Here is a 26,187-nt window from a genome sequence, read left to right on the forward strand (position 1 = left end):
TTTGGTTAATATGTTGGGTATTACTTCTAACTCACACGCAATTAGATAAGGGATTCAAAAGTGGAGGAGGCATAGCAAAGAATTTTATAAAAGTTTAAGGGTAAGGCAAAGCCGGTGAAAACCTCACCGACTTAATCTTGTTAAGATAGTATAGAATATCTTCTTGTGCCCTGTGTTCCAGAGTTTACTAATGAAAGAAAAGGAAAATAAACAAAAAGAAAGTAAGAATATTTTATGTTTCAGAGTTTCATTTAAGAAATGAAAATAAAGAAAAATAAAACATGTCGTGTTCCCGAGTTTCATTTAAGAAAGAAAATGAAAGGAAAACTAGACTAAATTCTTTAGTTTTTATTTTCTTCCGATTTGGAAGGAAATGTGGGAAAAGACATCCTTTTTTTTTCTTTTCTCGTCCTTTTCCTTTCTCACTTTGACTTTCTTAACTTTCCCCTCGTTACTTTCTTATCTTTTAACTTGTTAACTTAACTCGGGAACAAAACGGTAAACTAAGGGCATGTTTGGCTAAGCTTTTTGAAACAACTTATTGACTTGTTGGCTTTTTGAAAAGTCATAAGGGTGGAGGGTATAGTCAAACACTTTAGGGTGTTTGAGTGAAATCCTACCCAATAATATTATGCCATGTCAACTCTCCATTCCGTTCCCCATTTTGCACTCAACCAGGGGGTATAGTCAAACACCATAGGATGTTTGAGTAGGTTAAAAAAAAAAATTGTGATTGGTTGAAAGAGGTTGGAACCCACTATTAAACCTCCCTCCCTCCTCTTCCCACATCGGTGAATATACACCGAAATCATTCAAAATTGCGGTGAGTCAAACAAGGCGGGGCAATGAGGGTGTATGTGTGGAGAAAAAGCAATAAGTTAAGGGTGTCGACAGCACCCTCGGTGACCCCATGCGGGGGGTTTGTTTGCCGTGTGGGAAGGGTGCCGCAATTAGGGGTGTTCAAAAAACTCGTGGCTCGCAGCTCGCTCGAAACTCGCTCGAAAAAAGCTCGAAGAAAGCTCGGCTCGAAATTGGCTCGGTTGTAAACGAGCCAGCTCGGCTCGGCTCGGTTTGTAAACGAGCCGAGCTCGAGCTTGGCCTGGCTTAGCTCGTGGGCTCGTGAGCTGGCTCGATAAGGTTTACATCCTTCATTTTTTTGTCCCACATCGCTTAGAAAACAAAAACTAAGAGAGTATCTTCCCTATAAAAGAAGATAAAGACAATGGAGAAAGTGAATTAACTATTTATACTTGCATATTTAGCAATATGGTTAAATTAAATGGTAATTATGGCCCTTAGGCTATGAAGAAATTCATTTTTAATTGCTTTTTAAGTAATAAATTTTGTGGTTCTTTGTTAGTTCGAGCTAGATCGAGCCGAGCCGAGCTAGCTCGAATTCTAATCGAGCCGAGCTCGAGCCTCAAATCTCAGCTCGATTTGAAATTCGAGCTCGAGCCGAGCCAGCTCGAATCGAGTTCGAGCCGAGCTCGAGCTGGGTCTAGCTCGGCTCGACTCGGCTCGTTTACAGCCCTAGCCGCAATCCCTGCGGTGAGGCAAATCGGGGAGGGGGGTCGGGGAGGGTTCACCGCATGAAGGAGAGAGGAGATGGTGGGCCACCCTAATTTTCAACCAATCAATTATTTTTTTTATTTTTTATTTTTGAATAAAAAAATAATTCCCCTAAGAGGAGTGCCGCCATCAAATTGAGGGTGTGAGAGGAGTTTAAAAGGGGAGTTGACGTGACATAACTTGATTTGATGTGTGTAAGAGAGAAAACTCTCCTAAAAGGTGAGTGCCCTCTCACCCTAATAAGTTACTTCATACTTCCAAAAAGCGAAGTGAATAAGTTGTGTAGAAAAGATTAGCCAAACATGCCCTGACTCTAGAACCGCCGCCATTACGTTTTCATCTCTTGTAACCTCACCATCATCATCACCTATGTTTGTTGTTGCGATTACTCCGCACATAGCTGCCCCTCTGTCGGCCACCGCTGCTCCCTTCGCACACCGCTTTCATCCCGTTTCATTCAAATTCAGGTAACTCCCCCATCTCCATTCCATTTTATCTACAATATTTAATATTTAATCTGGACTACAACTTCAACTCAGTTTTTTTTTTTTTAATTAGTAATTGGTGAAATCGTAATATGAGATTGCAGAACAGTAACTGGGTGGGTTTTAACTTTAGAACAACTGTTTTTTTTTTTTATTTTATTAAAATCAATCAAATACCTGTTTCCATCCAACATTTATTTATATACTATTATTTTGCAACAAATTTGTGCATATATAAGTTGTACATGTAGCTTTAGTGGTTTTTTGTTCTAAACCAATTTGTTCAAAAAAATTGGCAACAAGTTTATGCATATATCAGTTGTATATGTTGCTTTAGTGGTTTTTGTTGTAATGATGAATGATATTTTTATACCATACATGTAAATATAATTTTTTTTAATTTTGACATATTTTGTTGAAAGCAGAGTTGTATACGCAATGAAATGGAGTATCTTTCTTATATTGTAAGTTATAACGAGTGTTGGTACTAACGGATACCTTCACAACAATATGAGTTCCACTTCAATTTCGTTTGAACAACGTCGGTATTGATATTCGTTTTTTTATGGTTTTTGATCAATGTGAAACATGTGTCAATGTTCTTTTGGGCATACTACAACTATATTTTTGAGTTTTATCTTTCAGCTTCCATACCAAATGCCAGTAGTGTACCGCCATCGTAACGAACCGAACCGATATTGACCGAATTCTAGCCGCAACACGCGAAGAAGTTTCACTATTTTATTTATATTTTAGTACATATAATATTATATGCATTGTGAACAATAAAGCACGTTTTTGTGTATAAAAAATAATACCAACCAAGCTTTAAGCACGTACTAGAATTGGTGGGATAATTCGGATAACAAACGCATTTAAAATTTTGAAATGTAACTTTCAGAATCATTTATATTTATAATACCTTAAAAGAAGAAGGTCGGTGGCATAAGCCACCAACCCCTTCTATCCCTAAACTTTGTTATAATGACAAAATTAACCCTCTAATTTTATACATGTCATTTTGATCCATCAAGTTTCAAAAGTTTCGAGTTTATTCTAAATCTAATTTCTTACGTTATTATTTTGATGTACGTGTCAATATAAATTTGAGTTTGTCTACGCTTTAACGTAGTTTTTTTAAATAAGTCAAGTCAATTAAAAAAATGTTTTATTTTTATGTATGTTTTGACGTAAAATTTGTTTGGAAACAAATCGGGTCAAATATAATACGTTTGAGTTTCATTCGGCGAAATAAATTTGAGTTACTATATGTTCCGACGTAAATTTAGTTAAGAAATGAGTTGGGTCAATTTTAGTCTCTATTTTATCACGCTGCATACGATGCCACCACACGTGTTTATTTTATGTATGTTTTGGATTGGTCTACGTTTCGACGTAAATTTTGTTTGGAAACAAATCGGGTCAAATATAATATATTTTCATTCAACGACCTCGCGTACGGCGCCGCCATCTCGCGTACGGCGCCGCCGCAACGCGCGGCGTGTAAAAAAACTAGTTATCTATCAAGACACACAAATTAAATTAAAAAATATGAACAATCAAAGTTGTATGGTAGCAAACAGTTTTAAGTGTACTGTTTCTGAATGACACCGACTCTTTTTGTTGCTCACGACCAAGGCTTATGTGAAGAAAACATGAAAACATTAACAAAGCATTTTATAACTGCAAGTATTAGATTGAGAACATCATTCTTGTACCAAACAATATTTAAGGTCATTGATTATGTATCTGATTAGTGATTATAGATTTTGGCCCTTTTTATATTCAGTATTAGTTATACACATAGTTGTTAATAGCCATCGCCTCTTGCGCCTAGGCCCAATTTCCTAGCAAGGCGAGGCAATTGCGCCTTAAGTCAAGACAATTGCGCTTTAATTCTCCAGGTGATGGTTCATGTGCATATTCCAGTGAGATTCCTAGATTCTGGAGAGTTTTCGGCCAAATTCTTTAAATTCTGGCAAGATTCCAGCTCGATTTCCTACTTTTATCTAACGAAAACTATTTTTCTACACTTATAAACAAGCATTTATAACTTTTGGTACTAAATAGACGATATCAAATGTTATATAGGCAAAAGATCAAATACAAATAATCTTAACATACTAAACATACAAATTGAAGGAAAACCCAAAAAGACAAGGTGGCATTTTTGTAATTACCACCAACTATCAAAGTTACAACCAAAAATACCTAAAAAAACACAATTTTTTTTTTACATTTTTTATTAAAAAATCGCTACATTTCGTTAGCAAAAAAAAAAAATTTTTTTTTTGGCAGCTACTAAAAGTAGCGATTTTTTAATAAAAAATGTTAAAAAAATAAAATAAAATAATTTATGTGTTTTTTTTTTTTATTTTTTTAGATTTTTTTAGGTTTTTTTGGGGGTTTAGTTTTTAGCATTTTAGCTTGGGTTGGGGGGGGGGGGGGGTTTAGGTTTTTTTTAGGTTTTTGGGGGTGTGGGGGGGGGGGGGGGTTAGGTTTTTTTTAGGTTTTTGGGGGGGTGGGGGGGGGGGTTAGGTTTTTTTAGGTTTTTGGGGGGTTGGGGGGGGGGTTTAGGTTTTTTTTGGGGGTGGGGGAGTGGTTAGGTTTTTTTAGGTATATTTGTAGAGTAACTTTGATAGTTATTGATAATTACAAAAATGCCACCTTGTCTTTTTGAGTTTTCCTTCAATTTGTATGTTTAGTATGTTAAGATTATTTGTACAAGAACTTTACCCATGTTATATAATAGCTTTAGTTTTATTTTAGAGTTAAATGCTTGGTTGGTCCCTGTGGTTTACAAAATTTTCATACTTGGTCCTAGTGGTTTACTAATTACACGTGTGGTCCCAAAAGTTGTCAAAAATGAACTCGGTTGGTCCCATGACCTAACCTTTGTTAAATTTCCCAATTAACTATGTGTGAAATGACTATATTACCCTTGAACAATTAAAATAAATAAAAAAAATATATATATAAAGAAGATACCCACTAGTCATCTTCTTCAACCACTCTCTCTTTAAGGGCATGTTTGGGTAAGCTTTTTGAAACAACTTATTGACTTATTGGCTTTTTGAAAAGTCATAAGCTCTAAAATGATGTTTGGCAAAGAGGGTGTATGTGAGGGGGAAAAGCCAATAAGTCAATAAGTCACAAAATCTTGACTTTTTCAAAAAGCCAATAAGTCAATAAAGTTGTTTCAATAAGCTTACCCAAGCATGCCCTAAAAAAACTCTAACACCACCACCTCCTCCACCTTCACAACCTACCACAACCTGCAACTATCAACACCACCACCATATTCTTCTTCCTCCTCTTTTTTCAGTCCCCTCATCTCTCTCTCCCTCTTTACCTCCCAGCTGAAGGTGCACATCGATCCTGCCGGAGCCTGCTACTAGAAAAACGAACCTGCAACTGAACCTGCAAGTGTGAATTTGAAGTTGTCCAAATCGAACATTACCCGACCCGTTACCACCAGTATGCGATAAAAGGCCACAAGATTCCTGGAGAATAATCGAGATCTGAAAATGGCGATAGTGAGCTTTTTCAATTAGAGTTGGTCATCTAATTCAGGTATTTTGTTATTTGTATATATAATTGATTTTCAAAGGTTTGCAGCTAACTCATATACTAGAAGTAAGGGTGTCAATACCCTGATTTGGGGTTTTATGGTGTGCATAGGGCTGGCATATCGGGTCAACCCGATCTGTTAAGACACGAATCCGATAAGACACGAACACGACATGAAATCTTATCGTGTCTGATTTTCCAAACACGAACACGAACCTGTTAATAAACAGGTTACACGAAATGACCTGTTAAGACACGAAAATGTTACCATCATATCATATGACCTGTTTAAGACATGAACACGACCTGTTAAGACACGAACATGACCTGTTAAGACACGAACACGGCCTGTTAACCCCACATATTTGATATATTTTTTTAATTTAAAATTATAAACAGGTCACTAACGGGTCTTAACAGGTTAACGGGTTTTAACCCGTTTAGACACGAAATTTAAACAGGTCTTATCGTGTCGACCTGTTTAGACACGAAACCTGTTAAGGTCAAACACGAAACCTGTTAACTTCGTGTAGGTTCGTGTCGTGTTATCGTGTTCGTGTCAGAATTGCCAGCCCTAGGTGTGCACACACCATATGCTGGTGTTGATAATCTTTCACAAGTTGGGCAATTTTGGTCTTTAATAAGGTGATGGATCTGCTGTTTGATCAAGTCAACAGTTAGTTGAGGGGTATCTATAGATGGGGGGTATTTTGATATCTCGTTAATCTATTGATTTCCAATGAATTCAATTCGTTAGTTATTTGAACATTTGGTTATGGAGAGAGAGGAGATTGGACTGAAAAAAGGAGGAAGAAGAATACGGTGGTGGTGGAGGTAGTTGCAGGTTGTGGTGGGTTGTGAAGGTGAAGGAGATGGTGGTGTTAGAGTTTTTTTAGAGAGAGAGGTTGAAGAAGATGACTAGTGGGCCATATTCTTTATATATATATTTTTTATTTCTTTTAATTGTTCAAGGGTAATATAGTCATTTCATACACAGTTAACAACTGAGAAATTTAACAGAAGTTAGGTCAGGGGACCAACCGAGTTCATTTTTGACAACTTTTGGGACCACGCGTGTAATTAGTAAACCACTAGGACCAAGTATGAAAATTTTGCAAACCACAGGGACCAACCAAGCATTTAACTCTTTATTTTATTTGAAGAATAGTATTAACTTTCTATTATATAAAATGTTTTTAAGTTTTTTTTGTTGTGCGCTTTTTTTTTTTCTCAGGCCCGCACTTTTTTTGCGCCTTGCGCCACAGGCGAGACCTATGCGCCTTGAGTGCGCCTAACGCCTTTAGTAACTATGGTTATACATGTTTTGACTCGGTATCTGTACCAATTTTGTCTCGGTATCCGCCTCAGTTTCAATTGCGGTTTCACTTTCGACTTTGATTCAGTTGTTGCGTTACCCGTTTAGTTTGTATCCGTCAGTATGTATATGACTTCTATTTCCGTATCAGTTGTTGCGTTACCCGTTTAGTTTCAATTGCGGTTTCACTTTCGACTTTGATTCACTTATGCATCTATATGACTTCTATTTCCGTATCAGTTTCCGTTGTAGTTTCAGATGGGTTCTTGTATCGGTTATGTGTCTGCACCTGTTTCGGTACCTGTATCTGTAACCATTTCAGTTCAGTCTCAGTTCTGTTATGTTATGCTTTTCGCTGATTTGTCTTTACTTGTGCTGTTGATTTCTCCGTTACTGAGTAATTTTTGGCTCAACCGTATATTTCTTTGTTGTTTTGTCTTATTTGTTCGACAGGTAATCCGGGAATATTTGGGGAATCAGTGAGGAGCGTTAAAAGAAGTTGACGATCACTTGTTAATTGTATTATTTGTAACCTAATAAAAAGGTAATTAGGATTATTTTAGAGTTAAATGCCATTTTAGTCCCTGTGGTTTGGGCCATTTTGCCAGTTTAGTCCAAAGGTTTCATTTTTAACCTGTGGGTCCAAAAAGGTTTAACAGTTGCCATTTTAGCCCACTGGGTTAACTTCATCCATTTTTTCTGTTAACGAGAAGGCCAATTCGGTCATTTTATATGGCTGAATTATCCTTTTAGTTAACAAAATTACATACAAAATGACCAAATTGGCCTTCTCGTTAACAGAAAAAATGGATGAAGTTAACCAAGTGGACTAAAATGGCAATTGTGAAACCTTTTTGGACCCACAGGTTAAAAATGAAACCTTTGGACTAAACTGGCAAAATGGCCCAAACCACAGGGACTAAAATGGCATTTAACTCATTATTTTATTTCCTATTATGGATTGGTTTCGGTTTTGATATCTGTAATAGTGACACGTCACAGTTTCAAACTTTCAACCACCGTTGCAACAAACATGAGTCCCGTGGGGAAGATACTGAAGAAATGCTTAGGAGACATGAGTTTCAACACGGGCGGCGGCACCATCAACTGGTACCCGGGCCATATGGCCGCCGCCACTCGCGCCATTAACGCTCGCCTCAAGCTCGCCGATCTCGTCATCGAAGTTCGTGATTCACGAGTAAGCACTTCTGTTGTTTACAGGTTCACTGTTTTATATTTTTATTTGTGTTCAGTAATTGTAAAATTTGACAAACAGATTCCGTTATCGTCTGCGAATCAAGACCTTCAACCTCGATTATCCACCAAACGGCGTGTAATTGCTCTCAATAAGAAGGATTTAGCTAACCCCAATATTATGCATGTATGTGTTAAATAACTCTCTGTTTCTTAACTTGTGTGTTTTTTTTTTTTTTTTTTTTTTTTTTTTTTTTTTTTTTGTAGCCATTAGTATCTTGAGATGCTAAAGTCACAACAGATTTAATGACTAGCTATTATTTGGAGATTTAGGGAATATATATATAGCGACCTTGGTTTTAAAAAGCGAGAGGCGCACAGAAGCAACGAGGTCTAAAACTGAGGCGCAAAGCTCAAAAGCGGCGAACTTTTCGTACCGAGGCACAAGCTAATTATATATAATTTTATATATCCCATACGTTTTTAGCTTTCCCTACCCAAAATATAGCTATAAGCAAGGTTTTTGTATGATTTTAGCTTTATGTACAAGCCAAAAAAACCTAATTATATATATTTTTTATATATCCCATACGTTTTTAGCTTTCCCTACCCAAAATATAGCTATAAGTAAGGTTTTTGTATGATTTTAGCTGCATGTACAAGCCAAAAAAAAAAAACCCGAGGTACAACAGTTAGATGCATAAAAACGCCTCGGGTACAAGAGGCGCGCGCCTCAGGCCAATAAAGCCCAGAAAAATCCCAAAAAAGCGTGCCTTTTGGGGCTTCTTGTAATTACTCTAGGCACTGAGCAAAAAAGCCCCAAGGTGTGAGCCTCGCGCTTAAGCGCGCCTAAGGCACGCTTTTTTAAACCAAGATAGCGAAAGGCGTTCTTTTTTTCGGAAACCATCAGTATGAGAACTCTCGTACTCGCCTTAATGGTTAGACTAGATTTTTGGTTTTAAAAATCAAGAACTAGGGCACAAAGTGTGAAGTGCAAAAGCGGTGCGGTTTTTGTATGCAAAGCGCAAAGTGAATATATATATATATATATTTTATATTTCATTGGCTTTTAGCATCCCGTAACCACAATATAGCTATAAATAAGCTTTATATTTGTTTTAACATATAAAATTTTTACATGTACAACCCAAAAAGCCTGTTGTACATGCGCGCCTCACGTGCGTCTTATGTCACCTGAAGCACATCCGATTCCGCCTTAGGCACACTTTTTTAAACTGAGACTTAGAACGCATATAAATTTTAATATGTTTAGCGTTTACTTTTAAAAAATGCATGAATGCATATGCAGTACATGCACATTTTTATTTTATTTTTTTGTAAAAAAATTTAGGAGAGGGGAGATAAAACAAAGAAATAGTGGAGATAGATAAATAAAAGAGTAAATTGCCATTTTAGTCCCTGAGGTTTGGTGCAAATTGCCATTTTAGTTCAAATAGTTTTTTTTTTTCTCTTCTGGGTCCCTGACTTTTCCATTTTCTTGCCATTTTGATCACATTGCCTAACTCAGTCTAAAAATCTGGTTATAACTAGGGGTATTTTTGGCATAACTGTTGTGTAGTGATAACCTGGGGTAGTTTACAACATAGTTTATAAATCTGAAAAATAATTTAATGCTAAAAATACCCATGATTATAACCTGGTTTTTAGACTAAATTAGGCAATGTGATCAAAATGGCAAGAAAAAGGAAAAGTCAGGGACCCAGAGGAGAAAAAAAATATTTGAACTAAAATGGCAATTTAGACAAAAACCCAGGGACTAAAATGGCAATTTACTCTAAATAAAACATTGTTTTTTAAATTACGTCTTTTCATTGAAGCGATATGTATGCATTCTTAGTTGGTTCACACGGTTCACAACATACCTTGGTTCTGAAAAGTACGCCGTCTGTCGGTTCTCAGCTTTATGTTTGTGTGTGTGTGTGAACCTCGTATATCGTTTTTGAATTTTGTCAGAAATGGGTTGATTACTTTGAATCCTGTAAGCAAGATTGTCTTCCTATCAATGCACACAGCAGGAGCTCTGTTCAGAAGGTTTGTTTTATTCCTCTTTATTGATGAACTTAACTGACATGAAGTTTCTCAAGTTCCGCAAGTATAATTTAGAGTAAATTACTATTTTGGCCCCTGAGGTTTAGTCAGTTTAACCTTTTCGACCCAAAAAGGAATCTTTTGATATACCAGACCCTAAGGTTTCATTTTTAGCGGTTTTGGCCCCTAACACCAACTCTGTTACTTTTTTCTGTTAAGTGTAAGGGTATTTTAGTTTCTGTTAAGTATAATTTAGAGTAAATTACTATTTTGGCCCCTAAGGTTTAGTCAGTTTAACCTTTTCGTCCCAAAAAGGAATTTTTTGACATATCAGACCCAGGGCCGGCTCAACCATTTTGGTGGCCTAAGGCGAAGTAAAATCTTGTGGCCTTTTTCCCAAAAAAATGTATGTGATTGAAAGTTAAACTTGAAGGGCCCAAGTGTAATTATTTGAAAGATTGTGTTAAAATTTAAAAACAAGAAAAAAAATGGCGAACCAGGGATTTGAACCCGGGTCTCACCAACATTCATACATACACAAAACCACTACACTACCAAGCATCAATCTATTGATAACCCACACCCTAAATCTTTTATAAATGGACCATGGTTTCATCAAATTGTGGAGGCCCTATAGTTTTGGTGGCCCAAGGCCCAAGCCTCATTTGGCTTACCCTTGGGCCGGCCCTGATCAGACCCTAAGGTTTCATTTTGTAGCGGTTTTGGCCCCTAACACCAACTCTGTTACTTTTTTCTGTTAAGTGTAAGGGTATTTTAGACTTTTAGTACTTTTACACCTCAGGGGTTGATTATGTAAATCATAAAAATGGCCCTTTACATTTAAAACAAAAACTTTGTAATTTACATAAACAACCTTGAAGGTGTAAGAGGACCAAAATACCCTTACACTTAACTATAAAAAGTAACAAAGTTAGTGTTAGGAGCCAAAATCGTTACAAAAGTCAACCTCAGGGTCTGATATGTCAAAAGATTCCCTTTTGGGCCGAAAGGGTTAAACTGACTAAACCTTAGGGGCCAAAATTGTAATTTACTCTACAATTTATTTTAAACTGTGACCAGTGACTGTTCCTTGCTTAAACATTTACAATATTTATATGAATGTAGTTAATATGGATTACGAATGGAACAAACATGTAGTTGATCTAATTGGATCGATGAAATTCTTTGCTTGTTACATTTGGTAGATATATTTACACATTAACGGTTGTTTTAAAAGGTCTAACTTGTGTTTAAATTCATAAAACGTAGCTTCTTGAACTTGTTGAGCTGAAACTGAAGGAAAAGATTGCGAAAGAACCTACTCTTCTTGTGATGGTGGTAGGCGTGCCAAACGTCGGGAAGTCTGCTTTGATCAACTGCATTCATCAAATTGCATCATCGCGTTTTCCTGGTAATATGTTAACTAGTTGGGTCACAAATAGGATTTGACATAGTTGGGTCATGAGCATAGTTGTCAATAGCGAGCGTAGCGATCGCTATAGCGAACTACGTAGCGTATAGGTCTAGGCTCGCTATTAGGGTTGTAGCGATAGATAGCGATAATAGCGACATTTTTTTTTTGTTTTTATTAATACAAATAGCAATTAAATATAGCTATAAAATAGCTGGATTTTAAGTTTTTGTTAAATATACATGTAAAATAGCATATATACTAACCAGGGTATTTTGATATAATAAACGTATAAATTTTTTAATTTTTTTTCTAGTGTATCGCTATTTATAAAATAGCCGCCCACTATTTATCGCTATTTGCTACGTAGCATATAGGTACCTTAACGCAATTTGTCGCTATTCGCCATTAACAACCATGGTCATGAGTTGGGTCATAAATAGGTCGGGTCAAAGAAAATACAAATGATGATAAGTTAATATGAAAGGAGGTAATATAAGTATAACTTAAACAATAGTCTTTATTAAATGTGATATTCTTCATTTTTCAGAAACGTTCAATTACATCTTAATTAGTAACATTAGCAAATTTATTTTTTTTCTACTACATAAACTATACAAGATCTCATAAATGTTCGCGGAATATTATTAGATGGATTATTGCTGAGTAACTTCTTTTTTATTTTTAATCAAAAAGTTCCCGTAAGTCGTAATAAAAATAATAGCAATATAGTCATTTAAAGTTTAAACTTAGTTAACCAAATAAGTAATTAATATAGACATCAAGAAATAAAATACAAGTTGAAAGGGAACAAATAAAAACTTATGTTTGGTCAATTTGGGTAATGTTTTATATCAACGGGTCAAGGGGCTCAAATATAAGACCTACGTTAAAGGGAATGAGTCTCAAATGTCGCAGCGGGATTAAACTTGTTGAAAGTTGATTATAAAATAAGTTTAAAAGGTGGACAAAAAAGTGTTTGCTGGTCAACTCAATCTCAACCGTTCTGGCCCAATCCCGTTTTGACGTGGGCCTGTTCTTACCACTACCCAGCCAACCCATATTGAGACCTCTAAAGTATAAAGTTTGCAGGCATGTCTTCTCTATCAATAACGTTTTTGGATTTTTCTTAGCGCAGGAGAAGAAGAAACGAGCAAAAGTAGGACCCTTGCCTGGTGTAACTCAGGATATTGCCGGATTTAAGGTCGGTCTTAAATAAAGAAAAAATATAAGAATGTATATTTCATAATAACTAGTCGTTGGCTCCCCCGCGTTGTGGTGAGGGGGCGTAAAGTCATGATAACAACGTTGTAGGGAGGGCGTAAAACCATGCTAAGTAGCAACCGAACGACAACCAAAACTGGAAAAAAATAATAAAACCACGAATTTATAACACCAAGTGACTCACGTGACGTAAAACGTATACGTAGTTGAATTTATACGGACACGTATTAGAAAGTCGAGGGGGTAAAAAAACTTGAGGAACCAAACGTGACCAACAAACACTGTGCTAAGTAGCAACCGAACGACGACCAAATTCGAGAAAAAACGTAAGCAAAACTAACAAAAAATAAAATAATAAACTGATTTAATTTTTGTGGGAAAATAATAAAAAACAAAAATTTATTACAAAATAAAAAAAAAACCTTAAAGTTGCAAAAATAATTAAAAAAACAAAAAATAAAAAATAAAACACTAAAGACAAAATCACAATAAGAAAAATTTTCACTATTCATCCAAATGTTATGAATTAATACATATAGATAATAGATAATATCGACGAAAAAGCAATTAGGTTTTTTAAGTTGATTTCTTCTCACATGCAGATTGCACAACGACCTAGCATATACGTACTCGATACCCCAGGAGTACTTGTACCTTCCATTTCAGACATTGAAACAGGATTGAAATTAGCTCTTGCAGGATCCGTGAAAGATTCTGTCGTGGGTGAAGAACGTATTGCCCAGTATTTGCTTGCGGTTCTAAATACACGACAAACACCCCTACATTGGAGGAATGTGCATAATAACACCTTGAAAGAGCCGCAAAATGAAACCGATGATAAACGTGATTATAATATTAAGGATCTTTTGCCTAAAAGACGAGCTCTCCCTGTTGCATCGAATGTGCATTACGTGGAGGTAACTTCTGCCTTCATCTCTAACGAGTTAAACATGTAAAATAAAGTAAACGGGTCAAACGTCGCCTAAAGGTATTTTTATGTATGATTCCCTCCAAAAGCATTTATACTTCAAGAGTAAATTACAAAAATCGTCCTTTATGTATGTCACTTATTGCAAACTGTGTCCTTTATCTTCAATAATTACAGAAAACGTACTCGATGTTTGCAAACCCTTGCAAGTTATGTCCTTTAGCCTTAACTCAATTAATTTTTTGTGGTTAAATCTGACCAAATGGACCCCACATGAGGGTATTTTGGTCATTTTAATCTCACGTGCGGTCCATTTGGTCAGATTTAACCACAAAAATACTCTCATGTGGGGTCCATTTGTTCAGATTTAACCCCAAAAATTAACTGAGTTAGGGCTGAAGGACATAACTTGCAAGGGTTTGCAAACATCGAGTACGTTTTTTGTAATTATTGAAGACAAAGGACACAGTTTGCAATAGGTGACATACACAAATGACGATTTTTGTAATTTACTCATATTTCAATAAAATTAGATTCTTAGTTGAATAATATTTTTTTTAGTCGTATTTAAATTTGACGCCCTGATTGATTTACCCCGATGTTGTAAAAATCGCGATTAATCAGCGACTAGTCACCGATTAATCGCTAGTCGGCTCTCTACTGATTAATTTTTCGTTAATCAATCCATTAACCACTAGTCGGCCCTAGTCAACCAGGCAAAAATCATGAAAATAGGAAAAGATTTGCAAAAAAACAGAAAAAATCAGACTTTGGCCAAAACCTGCCAGATTCCGGTCAAAACTTGTCTACTTAAAAAAATTACGTATAAAATTATTTACATATATGTATAAAACTTAAAGTTATACATGAAAAGTCTGATCCGATTAATCCCGATTAATCGCTAGTCCCTACCTGACCAGCCGACTAGCGCCTAGCGAGTTCTACAACCATGGTTTACCCTATCCGACCTCTGTTTTGACCCGTTAGGATGAAATCCACATTTACTTGTTTCATGTGTGTGTGTTTTGACATGAAGGGTATCGCGAAAGAGGTACAATGCGCGTTATATTCGACTCTATCAGAATTTAAAGGTGATTTGCAAGATGAAGACGAGTTGGAGATTTTGATCGAAAAACAATTTGAAGCGTTGCAGAAGGCATTAAAGATCTCGAATAGAGCAAACGAGGCTCGTATGATGGTATCTAAGAAATTTCTTACTTTATTTAGGGCTGGCAAACTTGGCCCATTTATTCTTGATGATGTTCCTATTGTCACTGCTAAATCTTGAATCCACTGGAATTCAGATGACCCTTTTTTGGGCCATTTTTAACTATTTCCTTCTAAAAAAATCAGTTTTTATATTAAATATTAAATATATGTCAGGAAATCATTCATACTTGAGTAAATTACAAAAATCGTCCTTTATGTATGTCACTTATTGCAAATTGTGTTCCTTGTCTTCAATTATTACAGAAAATCTACTCGATGTTTGCGAACCCATGCAAGTTATGTCCTTTAGCCCTAACTCAGTTAATTTTTTGTGGTTAAATCTGACCAAATGGACCCCACATGAGGGTATTTTGGTCATTTTACTCTCATGTGAGGTCCATTTGGTCAGATTTAACCACAAAAATTAACTGAGTTAGGGCTAAAGGACATAACTTGCAAGAGTTTGCAAACATCGAGTACATTTTCTGTAATTATTAAAGACAAAGGACACAATTTGCAATAAGTGACATACATAAAACACGATTTTTGTAATTTACTCTTCATAATTGCCATTTTAACTATTTGTTTTTGTCACATTATCTATAAATTATGCTCAAGCATTTATTTTTAAATATTTATCAAACTTGTATCCTTCAGTTCATATATTTATCAAACCTGTATCTTAATAAAAAGAAATTATAGATGAACACAAACACACATGCAAGCGTCCTGGAATATTTAGTAGAACATTTTGATCCCAATCTGACTTGACAACCCAAATTCTAATTGTGTTGTGACAAAAATAATCAAGTTCTCAATCTTGACAACTTTGATGTCTAGTATGTAACAGTGTAGAGATGGGCATAATAACCGGTTCCAAACCCGACCCGGCAGACCCGACCTGGAACCGGTTCCAGTTCCTACCCGCCTTATCGAAGAACCGGTTCTGGGTTGAAAAAACCATCTTTTTAAAAATTTTTGAGGTATGCATTGTGTATATACATACATTCTTTGGTCTTAGCGACACTGAAAGCCCAACAAGAAACTTCATTACCAAAAACCGAAAGCCCAATAGGAGAAACTGATACGGATCACAGACACAAGAAAAACAAATGAACACATGTACACAAACAAAACAAAACAAAATTACTATCCCATAAACAAAAAATGTGCCCCACATAATCGAATAGCGGTACCGTACTTGTAAAGTATCATATCGGTACCAATCGAACATATACAATACGGCATTCGGTTTTTAAATTAACATAATTTTATCATCGGTACTATGTTGTACAATACTTGTTCGAAACTTTAACGGTACCGTACCATACTTGTGCCAACTGAACATATATAGTACGGTATTTGGTTTTGGTTTTGGTTTTGGTTTTGGTTTGAGCTTTAGCTAAATTTTGGTATCAATACTATACGGTATGCTATCGGTTTAATCCAATTTAGCAACGATCTCATCCCTACTTACAGTAGTTAGAAAATAAATACAAAACTAAGCTAAACAATGTTCATGAAACATATACTCCTAAATTTAAATAACTTTATATTTTCTTTCCCAAAGATCGTTACATATATATTTTTGAACAACAAATTTGGATCACTAACAGACCACTGGAGTATCATCGTGCCACCAGCGAAGCTACCCGATCATATCCATATCCATTATTAGGCTATAATGCCTATACACCAGTTTTAAGAGAAAATTTGAAAAAAAACTTACTTGTGGGAATCGAACCCAAGACCTAATAGTCCTTAAAAACCGTTTTATTTTAAGGATACCCATAATAAATTTGTACATGAAATGAAATTTATGTTTAGTTCAAACACCAATATAAGACCGTCCATAGTGGGCGTGTTGTTTTTCAAAAAAAGCCCCAAACACGCCCGAAAAACGCCAATGCCCCACGTGTTTGAGCGTGATTTTGCAAAAAAAAAAAAAACCAGCGTGTTTTGAATCACGCTAAAATGGCAAATTGTTGGCCAATCACATGCATCCATCTTTTTCTTGGCCAATCCCCATTTTTTGATTAATTTTTTTATTTAATTTTTTACACCCCTTTTTAACAAAATACCCACATTCCCACTACACCCATTTTAGAAAAACACCCAATAATGTCCTTTGCTGACTGGACTGCCACATGACAGAAAACCGTCAAGGGTGGGGTCATTATTCACCCTTACCACTACGCATGGTCTAATAAAGAGGAAACTCAAGAGTGAAAGAAACCGTTCATAATAATATCTCATTCTATAAATCATACCAGTTACCACATCAAAATCCATCCTTCATCAAAAACCAAAACCATGGCAACCAAAGAGTCCATAACCAACAACATCGTCACTGATTCTGACCACATTCCGGTCACTAAAACAGAAGACTCAGGAATCAAGATCACCATTGTTGCTTCTGAAGAAAATCACGTTGAAACAGAAGCAGCAAACAACAATGTAGCTGTTGGGTCTGATACTCGTCATACCAATGAAAAAGAAGATAAAGAAGATGGTGTTGCTTCTGAAGATGAACATAATGAAAAACAAACAGGAAGTGATCTAAGCATTTCTATGGATAAACTTAACCTTGGTTTGAAAAAGAAACTTATTGTGCTTCCGATAACTGGTTTTTTAGTTCATCGCGCTTTTCGCTTTCGCCAAAACGCCATCCCAAAAAACCGCATGCCTGATTTCTGTTCTGGAAATTTTATGAGTGAGTAAACAATATTATCTTACATTTTTTTTTCTATGTGGGTATTATTAATTTTTTTTGTGTGGTGTTTCTTGTTCGGTTCGAACAGTTTTTACCAAATTTCTGTTTGAACCGTTAACTACTATATTGGTTTAGTGGTTTAACGGTTTAGTTTTGATAGTTCGAATTGATTTCTTATTTTTTTAAGAACATATTAGTTTGATTGTAGCTGTTAAAATAATAATAATATGTATGTACGTATATTTTGATTGAAGATCGTTTCAGAACCCTAAATATTTACAGAACTCGTAGAACTTCTAATAAACAATCTTTTTATTTGTATATCTTTATATTTAGGATAATTTTATCATTTAGTATATGTATATTTATCATTACATACGTGTTAAAAGCAACTTTTTCATTTTTATATGTAATTTTATGACTACACATATGTAGACTAGTTTTTTTACATATATGTAATTAGTTATTACACATATATAATTTGGCTATCACATATATGTAACCTACTCTTAACATGTATGTAATCATAAAAATACATATAATAAATGATAAAAATACCCTAAATATATAAAAATATATATATAATAATTGTTTATTTGGAGTTCTGAAAGTTCTGCATTTATTTAGAGTTCTGAAATGAACCCAAACTTATATAATAATATAGATATAGATTAAATGGCTAGTGTAATGTACATGTCCAGTTCAAAAGTTTTGAATCAGGTGGAACTTATGAACTGACAAATCGTAAAAAAGTAATTGTTAACCAAACTGTTTGGATATCGAATATACCAAACCGGCTGGTTTTCTTTTGATTTGGAAGGTTATATTAGTTTTAACGGTCTTTTAACGCCCCTAGATTTTATACTATTTATTAACGCTTAAATATATATTATATATGTTCATACAGTTTACAAGAGGCCATTCTGTGATGAGTTTTTGAAGTTTTGTTTTGAGAGATTTGAAGTGGGAATATGGTCATCTGCTATGGAGTTAGTATCTCAAATTCTCAATTTGAATTTTTTTTATTTACTTGTTATTATTTATATATATTTGTTAAAGTTAAAATATGTTTTTTTTCAGGCATAACATAGGTGCAGTTTTGACTAATGTAATGGGAGAACACAAAAGCAAGCTGCTATTTACTTGGGTGAGTTCATAATAACCCAAATTACAAATCAGGCTTGTTTGTTTGTTTACCGGTTGTTATTATCTTTATGACGATTTTGATGTTTTAACGACACTTGTTAGGATCAAAACCAATGCACGAAGACTGATTTCATGTGTTTGGACAAAAAAGACAAACCGGTGTTCTTGAAAGAACTTAATCACTTATGGAGCAAAAAGTATAGCAATCTCCCTTGGTGTGACGGAGAATACTCTGCGTCTAACACGTTGTTGATCACCGATCCTGTGAAAACCCTTATGAATCCTGTATATACATTTATTTCTTATACTTACAAGTAGGGGTGCAAACGAGCCGAGCGGCTCGCGAGCTACTCGAGATCGGCTCGAGAAAAAGCTCGAAACGAGCCGAGCCTTATCGAGCCCGAGCCGAGCTTGAGCCTCAAAACAAAGCTCGTTTGTTTATCGAGCCCGAGCTCGAGCCTCACATGTGAAGCTCGTAAGGCTCGTCGAGCCTTATCGAGCCTTAGTGTAAACGAGCCGAGCTTATTTAAACTTGTTTACAAGCCGATCTCGAACCTAAAAATAAGCTTATTTAGTTAACGAGCCCGAGCCCGAGCTTTACTTATCGAGCTCGCAAGCCTAAAAAGTCTATTATTTATATTATTTTTATTTAATATACTAATTAATAGATAATAAACGAGCCGAGCTCGAGCTTGATAAAATACAAAACGAGCCGAGCTCGAGCTCGAGCCCGAGCTCTCATAAGTTAATCGAGCTCGAGCTCGAGCCTGGCCGAGCTCGGGCTCGGCTCGTTTGCACCCCTTACAAGATTAGTTAAATTATATCTATATAAGTGTGCATGTGCGAGTGTGTCAAGTTGATACCTTCATGTGTGTTTTGTTGCAGCCGAACACTTCTATTTCTCCGGGGAACTATGATCCCGAAAACAAGGAAGATAATCTTCTAGGTAAGTTTATTGATTCGTTATCTTGTTTTGAAAACATTTTCTGACCATATATATGTGAAATTTTGATCAGGTCCGAGTGGTGAGATACGTGTGTTCTTAGAGGGGCTTGCAGAGGCTAAAGATGTTCAAAGTTATGTGAAAGCTCACCCGATTGGGGATCCAGCTATAACGTCTTCTCATGCTGACTGGGACTACTATTCGAAGATAATTCGTTCTTTCGGAAAGAAAGAATCCAGTGATCACTAGAACTCTATATAATCATTGAGATCAAGAGGCTTTTTTTGTTGGTTTTCGAATTCAGACATGGTACTGTACTACTACAAGTTTAGGATCTGAAACTTTTGCTTCTAAGTTTGATTGTTAAATGAAATCAAAATTTATCTATTATATTGTTTACTACCTTGATTCGAACATCTTTTTAGTAAAGACAAACTATACGATTTGAAAGCGCAAGACTAAACATATAGTCGGTTCAAAGAAATCATTCATGGGATCTGCTATAAATCATAAATCATATCACATTATAACTCATTACTGAGTCCTTCATAAATTAAAAAAAAACCTGTAAAATCTAACCAATAAAAAAGATTGAAAAATTACATAAGAATGACAGATAAACGGGCAACGGAAATGACAAACTTATGTTTTCTAAAAAAATGACTTCTAACTTAGGGGCTGTTTGGCATCATCTGAATGGTTAAGTGCTGAATCAACAAGAGGTCTGAACCATTAAGTGCAGAGGGAGGTCTGAACCAAACAACATCTGTACATGTGGGTTAAGCATTATACTGACTGTTAATGGTTCAAACCTCTTAGTGGTTCAACACTTAATTGTTAAGACCTCTTACTGGTTTAGCACTTAACCATTCAGAAGTTGCCAAACAACCCCTTAATCTGTTAATAGTTATTAGGGGTGTGTATGGTTCGGTTCGGTTATTAGCATTATCCGTAACCGTAACCGAAGTTATCGGTTAATCCGTTCGGTTAATTTGTCGGTTTTCGGTTCGGTTCGGTTAATTTTCGGTTAATAACCAATTCAAACAAGGGCTAATTTTTTTGCTTAGAAATACATGTAACAGAGGTATAAATACATGAAATAGATGTATAAATACATGAAATGGATGTATAAATAAATGAAATGAAGGTATAAATGCATGAATAGATTTTTAAATACATAAAATGGAGGTATAAATAAATGAAATGAAGGCATAAATAAATGAAATGGAGGTATTATTACATGAAATGAAAGTATAAAACATGAAACATATGAAATAGAGGTATAAAAAAAATAAATGATTCGGTTCGGTTCGGTTAATTTGGTAAAAAAAAATATCCGTTAACCGACTTTCGGTTAATTCAGTTTCGGTTAATTTCGGTTCGGTTTTGTCGCTTTTCGGTTCAGTTTCGGTTAATGGTTCGGTTATTGCATACCCCTGATAGTTATCCATAGCAAAATATAAAAAGAGAACCAATACAGGAAACAAGAGGAAATACACAAGTCATCTCTCTTGTCAAACAGAACATATGTTTTGTCACACTTTCAAGCTCTGTCAATTCATCTTATTAAATCGTTAAAATTTTAATCAGCTTCTTCACTCACAAAATTGAAGTGTGACTCTTGTGGCTAACACGAGTCAATTTTGCTTTACATAAAGTTGTTTCTGAACCGTTGGTTAGATTAGGGTTTGTTACAAGTGTAAACAGTTTTGTTCTATAAATAGGTATAGACTATAAATCAAAAGTTTATTTTGAGTTTATCAAACTGTTGTTGCCAATTTGATTAATGATGAAGAAGACTGTTGCATCTGAGAACACTGATCATAACGGTGAAGAACAAGAAGATGAAAAAGAAGAAACAGGAGTGAATTTAGATGTTTCCATGAGCAAACTTAACCTTGGTCCCAAGAAGAAGCTTCTTGTGCTTCCTATGGGCGGGTTTCTCGTTCACCGGGCTCATCGTCGTCGGCCAAACACCATTCCGAAAAACCGCCAGCCAGATTTTTGTTCTGGGAATTTTATGAGTGAGTGCTAGTTTTAAAAGTGGGAATCTTTTATGTTTATGTTGACTAATTAATGTGTTTATATGTTATATGTGTATATGCAGTTTACAAGAGGCCATTCTGTCAAGAGTTTTTGGAGTTTTGTTTTGAGAGATTTCAAGTGGGAATTTGGTCATCTGCTATGGAGTTAGTTTCACAATTCCGAAACTTTTTTTTATTTACTCGTTATATTGCGAATTTAAGTTTAACTGAATAAACACAGGTAATTAAACGAACAGATTCACGTGTTTTTTGTTAAGAAAATATATTTATTCGTGTGTGTTGATTTAGTAGATAAACAAACGTAAAGGAATGAATATAGGGATGGGCATTTGTACCGGGTACCCCCGTGTCATACCAAGACCGTAGCGATAGTGATACTGACCAAACAACATCTGTACATGTACTGGTGTTCATTTTTTAGGTTTTGGTACATTTTGGTATTTATTCACTACTGGTACCGGACCAGTAGTACCATACCGCCATAATTGTTACTGTATTCGGCTTGTGTTTTTACTCATTTTTCAGTTTTGGTATTGGTATCGGTACCATACCGGTACTGATCTCATAACTAAATTTACATAATTGACATACATGAAAAAAAAAAAATTATCTAATAAAAACAGCCTCTTATGTAAGAAATTGAAGTTAAAATAAACATATTATTCTTTTTTTTCCTATATAATGTTTTATGTTGTTCTTTTGGTTATGTATATACATACATACATACATGATGGGATAGTTTATAGAATTTAAATGATCAAAAGAGAAGCTTTTTTGTGTTCATTTATTTAAGTAAACTAGGTTAGAACCTTGTGTAATACACGGGTTGAATAAATTTAATTTGTGTAGTACACGGGTCGAATAAATGAATTTTATATACTAAATAATAAAACAATATATATCTTTAAAAACCTCATTTATTGCACGGGTTGAATATCTATAATTTTATATATTAAATAATAAAAAGTTATATCTATAAGAACCATATTGTACGGGTTGAATAAATTTAATTTTATATACCAAATAAAAAAGTTATATCTTTAAAACCATGTGTATTACACGGGTTGAATAATGTAATATTGTTTACCAAATAATAAAATAATACATCTTTAAAAAACCTCATTTATTACACGGGTTGAATAAATGTAATTTTCTATACTAAATAATAAAAAAATATGTAATTTTTTAGTAATGAAAAAAAATATTTCATATATTAATACAAAGTTTGGTTTTCGTGATAAATAATTTGTTTTATTTAAAAATATCTTAAATTAACAATTTAAATTTTAGAATAATATTTTAAATTTAACCTTTTATTTAAAACTTGTAAATGTAGCGAAGTCTCAATAAATTTAACCATTTATTTAAACTTGTAAATGTAGAAATGATACCAAACTAAACAAAACGTTCAAATATATAGTTAATATCAAGAGTAAATTACGATTTTAGCCCATGTGGTTATATCACTTTTACCCTTTTAGCCAAAAAATGAATCTTTTACCCTTTCGGCCCCTAACACTAACCCCATCCATTTACTTTTAGGAGCCAAAAGGGTTAGGAAAAAGACGTTAGGGTCTAAAAGAGTTAGAAAAAATAGACGTTGAGGGCTCGGATGTTAAAAAATTCCTTTTTTGGGCTAAAAGGGTAAAAGTGATATAACCACAGGGGCCAAAATCGTAATTTACTCTAATATCAAATTAGATAACTAAGGTTCACAAACGGTTTGGCGGATGCTTGGTTCATTATTATTTTTGTAAATTATTAAAACTAATTTATGTTTTTTTTTTCAGGCATAACATAGGTGGCGTTCTGACCAATGTAATGGGTACTGAACTCAAAAGCAAGCTTTTGTTTACTTGGGTGAGTTTAAAATCGCCTGGACGACAAATCAGACCAGCTTTCTAGTTAACTTCTAGTATTATCTTTTACAACGGCTTTAACGTATTAACAACACTTGTTAGGATCAAGGCCAATGCACGGACACAGGTTTCACGTGTCCAGACAACCAAAAGAAGCCGCTGTTCTTAAAAGAACTTAAACATATATGGAAGAAAAAGTATATTTACGGTCCATGGTCCGAAGGAGAATACTCTGCATCTAACACTTTATTGATCACCTATCCCGTGAAGGCCCTTCTAAATCCCGTAACACTCTCTATATATACTTATTTCATTTTACTTACAAGATTAGTTATATCTATACATATATGTCGGTGCGCGAGTGTGTCAAAGTTAACACCTTTATTTACGATAGGGTAAATTACATTTTTTCGTTCTTTATGTTTATACCAAATTTCAGTGGATCTCCTTTACCTTTAGAATGTCAGGAATCATCCTTTACGTTTTAAAACCTTGCACAGTTTGTCCTTTGACACTAACTCAGTTAAAATTTTCAGTTAAGTTTTGGCAATGTAGTCATTTTATCCATTTATTAAAAAATGTATATTAAAAATAAAACATAAAGAATAAAAAATAAAAGATATACCAAATTTCAGTGGATTTCCTTTACCTTTTAAAATGTCGGGAATCATCCTTTACGTTTTAAAAACCTTGCACAGTTTGTCCTTTGACACTAACCCGGTTAAAATTTTCAGTTAAGTTTGGGCAATTTAGTCTTTTTATCCATTTATTTAAAAAAGTATCTTAAAAATAAAACATATAGAATAAAAAAATAAAAGATATAAATGCCCCTTTCCTCTCTATACACCATAAAAAAGAGTATAAGACTAAACTACCCTCATGTGACCAAACTTAACTGAAAATTTTACCTGGTTTAGTGTCAAAGGACAGATCGTGCAAAGTTTTTGAAACTTACAAGGATGATTCCTGACATTTTTAAAGGTAAAGGACATCCACTAAAATTTGGTATATAAACATAAAAGGATGAAAAGTGTAATTTACCCTTTATGATATATCTGTGTTTTGTCGCAGCCAAACACTTCGATTTATCCTGGGAATTATGATCCCGAAAACAAGGAGGATGATGTTCTAGGTAATTTTATACAATTTATTGCTTGTTTTTTTGGGAACATTTTGCGGTTGGAGTATGTGAAGTTTTGTGAAATTTTGACCAGGTCCGAATAGCGAGTTACGGGTGTTCTTGGAGGGGCTTGCAGAGGCTAAAGATGTTCAGAGTTATGTGAAAGCTCACCCGATTGGGGATCCGGCTATAACATCTTCTCATCCGGATTGGGACTACTATTCGAAAATAATTCGTGCTTTTGGTAAGAGAGTGCAGTGATTACTAGAAGTTATATGAATCATTCAGAACAAGAGAGGGGGGGGGGGGGGGTTCGTGTTTATTGTATATTTTAGTTACCAAATTGTCTTCGTGTTTAGTGTATATTTTAATTACCAAATTGTCTTCAGTTTTTATTATTATTATTATTTTTTTATATTAATCGATTTTTTGCTGTTCTGAAAATAATTTTGTGAAACTTTTCAACTTATAGAAGTGGGTCATCAATGTGCGAATAATGTGTTACATATAACTAAAATCACGTTTAGCGTTCGATATTGAGAAACCCATTACTCGTTTGGGTATTTCTGGATAGCGATAGAAGGCCATATGCATTGCTAACAGGGGCGAAGTATAGAAGGGGCGGGAGGGGGCGCCCGACCCCCCGAACTTTTCGCTCAGTAGTGTTATATATGTAGTTTTACTATAGAAATTTTTGGGTATATACGTTTTCGACCCCCCGGTTCTATAGAAATTTTTGGGTATATATGTTTTCGCCCCCCCCCGCGGCCCCGCGTGCGCGTCATTCGGGTCAAGCTTCGCCACTGATTGCTAATGTGTGGTTTGAGGTGTGGATCAACAAGACATCTAAAGGAGCTGAATCAAAGAAGATTGGGATGACAAGCACGCCAGTCTCCAGGCACCCATGTACGCCTCGACCAGCAGCCGAGCGCACCTCACCCAGATCTTGATCAGTCAATCATGGATTCTCCTAATAGCATAACATTATATATTGAACAAAAGAATAAATATATATCCTAAAAATAACAAAATATAAGTATTAGTGGGCAGGTTGGGAAACAAGGTTAGTGAATATTACCAGATAGGCTAAGAGAGGGGGGGGGGGGGGGGGGGGGTTGGCATTTTAATTTCTTAACAAATGTGGTAAAATATTCATGTGACATTAACTTAATATACTTGTTAACTTTTGTAAAAGAGTAAATTACGATATTGGCCCCTGTGGTTATATCACTTTTACCCTTTTAGCTCAAAAAAGAATTTTTTAACATCTGAGCCCCCAACGTCTTTTTTCTAACCCTTTTAGCCCCTAACACTAACCCCATCCATTAAATGTTAGGGGCCAAAAGGGTTAGAAAAAAAGACGTTGGAGGCTCAGATATTAAAAAGTTTTTTTAGGCTAAAAGGGTA

At 35.0% G+C, this 26,187-nt stretch overlaps 3 protein-coding genes across 6 annotated transcripts; all 3 read left to right on the plus strand.

The window, feature by feature from the left end:
• Positions 1-1,828: 1,828 nt before the first annotated feature.
• LOC110882315 (short integuments 2, mitochondrial) lies at positions 1,829-15,118 on the plus strand. 4 transcript variants are annotated; one of them, XM_022130382.2, is made up of 10 exons: positions 1,829-2,036; positions 5,414-5,627; positions 7,393-7,483; positions 7,942-8,137; positions 8,216-8,320; positions 10,108-10,185; positions 11,452-11,593; positions 12,727-12,797; positions 13,420-13,734; positions 14,782-15,118. In XM_022130382.2, the coding sequence occupies exons 4-10, from the start codon at positions 7,973-7,975 to the stop codon at positions 15,031-15,033; spliced, it is 1,128 nt and encodes a 375-aa protein (XP_021986074.1). In that variant the 5' UTR covers positions 1,829-2,036; positions 5,414-5,627; positions 7,393-7,483; positions 7,942-7,972; the 3' UTR covers positions 15,034-15,118. The 4 variants fall into 4 exon arrangements, with proteins under 4 accessions (XP_021986074.1, XP_021986059.1, XP_021986064.1 ...); XM_022130367.2 differs by lacking the exon at positions 5,414-5,627 and having other exon boundaries at positions 7,929-8,137; XM_022130372.2 differs by lacking the exon at positions 5,414-5,627.
• A 2,086-nt stretch (positions 15,119-17,204) lies between these two features.
• Positions 17,205-20,146, plus strand: LOC110882280. Its single transcript, XM_022130346.2, has 6 exons — positions 17,205-17,667; positions 18,575-18,656; positions 18,748-18,814; positions 18,916-19,098; positions 19,699-19,759; positions 19,830-20,146. Exons 1-6 carry the CDS (start codon positions 17,268-17,270, stop codon positions 20,003-20,005), a joined length of 969 nt encoding a protein of 322 aa, XP_021986038.1. The 5' UTR covers positions 17,205-17,267; the 3' UTR covers positions 20,006-20,146.
• A 1,104-nt stretch (positions 20,147-21,250) lies between these two features.
• On the plus strand, positions 21,251-25,168 carry LOC110882291. Its single transcript, XM_022130353.2, has 6 exons — positions 21,251-21,780; positions 21,864-21,945; positions 23,592-23,661; positions 23,763-23,945; positions 24,732-24,792; positions 24,875-25,168. Exons 1-6 carry the CDS (start codon positions 21,543-21,545, stop codon positions 25,039-25,041), a joined length of 801 nt encoding a protein of 266 aa, XP_021986045.1. The 5' UTR covers positions 21,251-21,542; the 3' UTR covers positions 25,042-25,168.
• The last annotated feature ends 1,019 nt before the right edge of the window (positions 25,169-26,187 follow it).

Source organism: Helianthus annuus, chromosome 1 (genome assembly GCF_002127325.2).
Source record: "Helianthus annuus cultivar XRQ/B chromosome 1, HanXRQr2.0-SUNRISE, whole genome shotgun sequence".
NCBI lineage: Eukaryota > Viridiplantae > Streptophyta > Magnoliopsida > Asterales > Asteraceae > Helianthus > Helianthus annuus.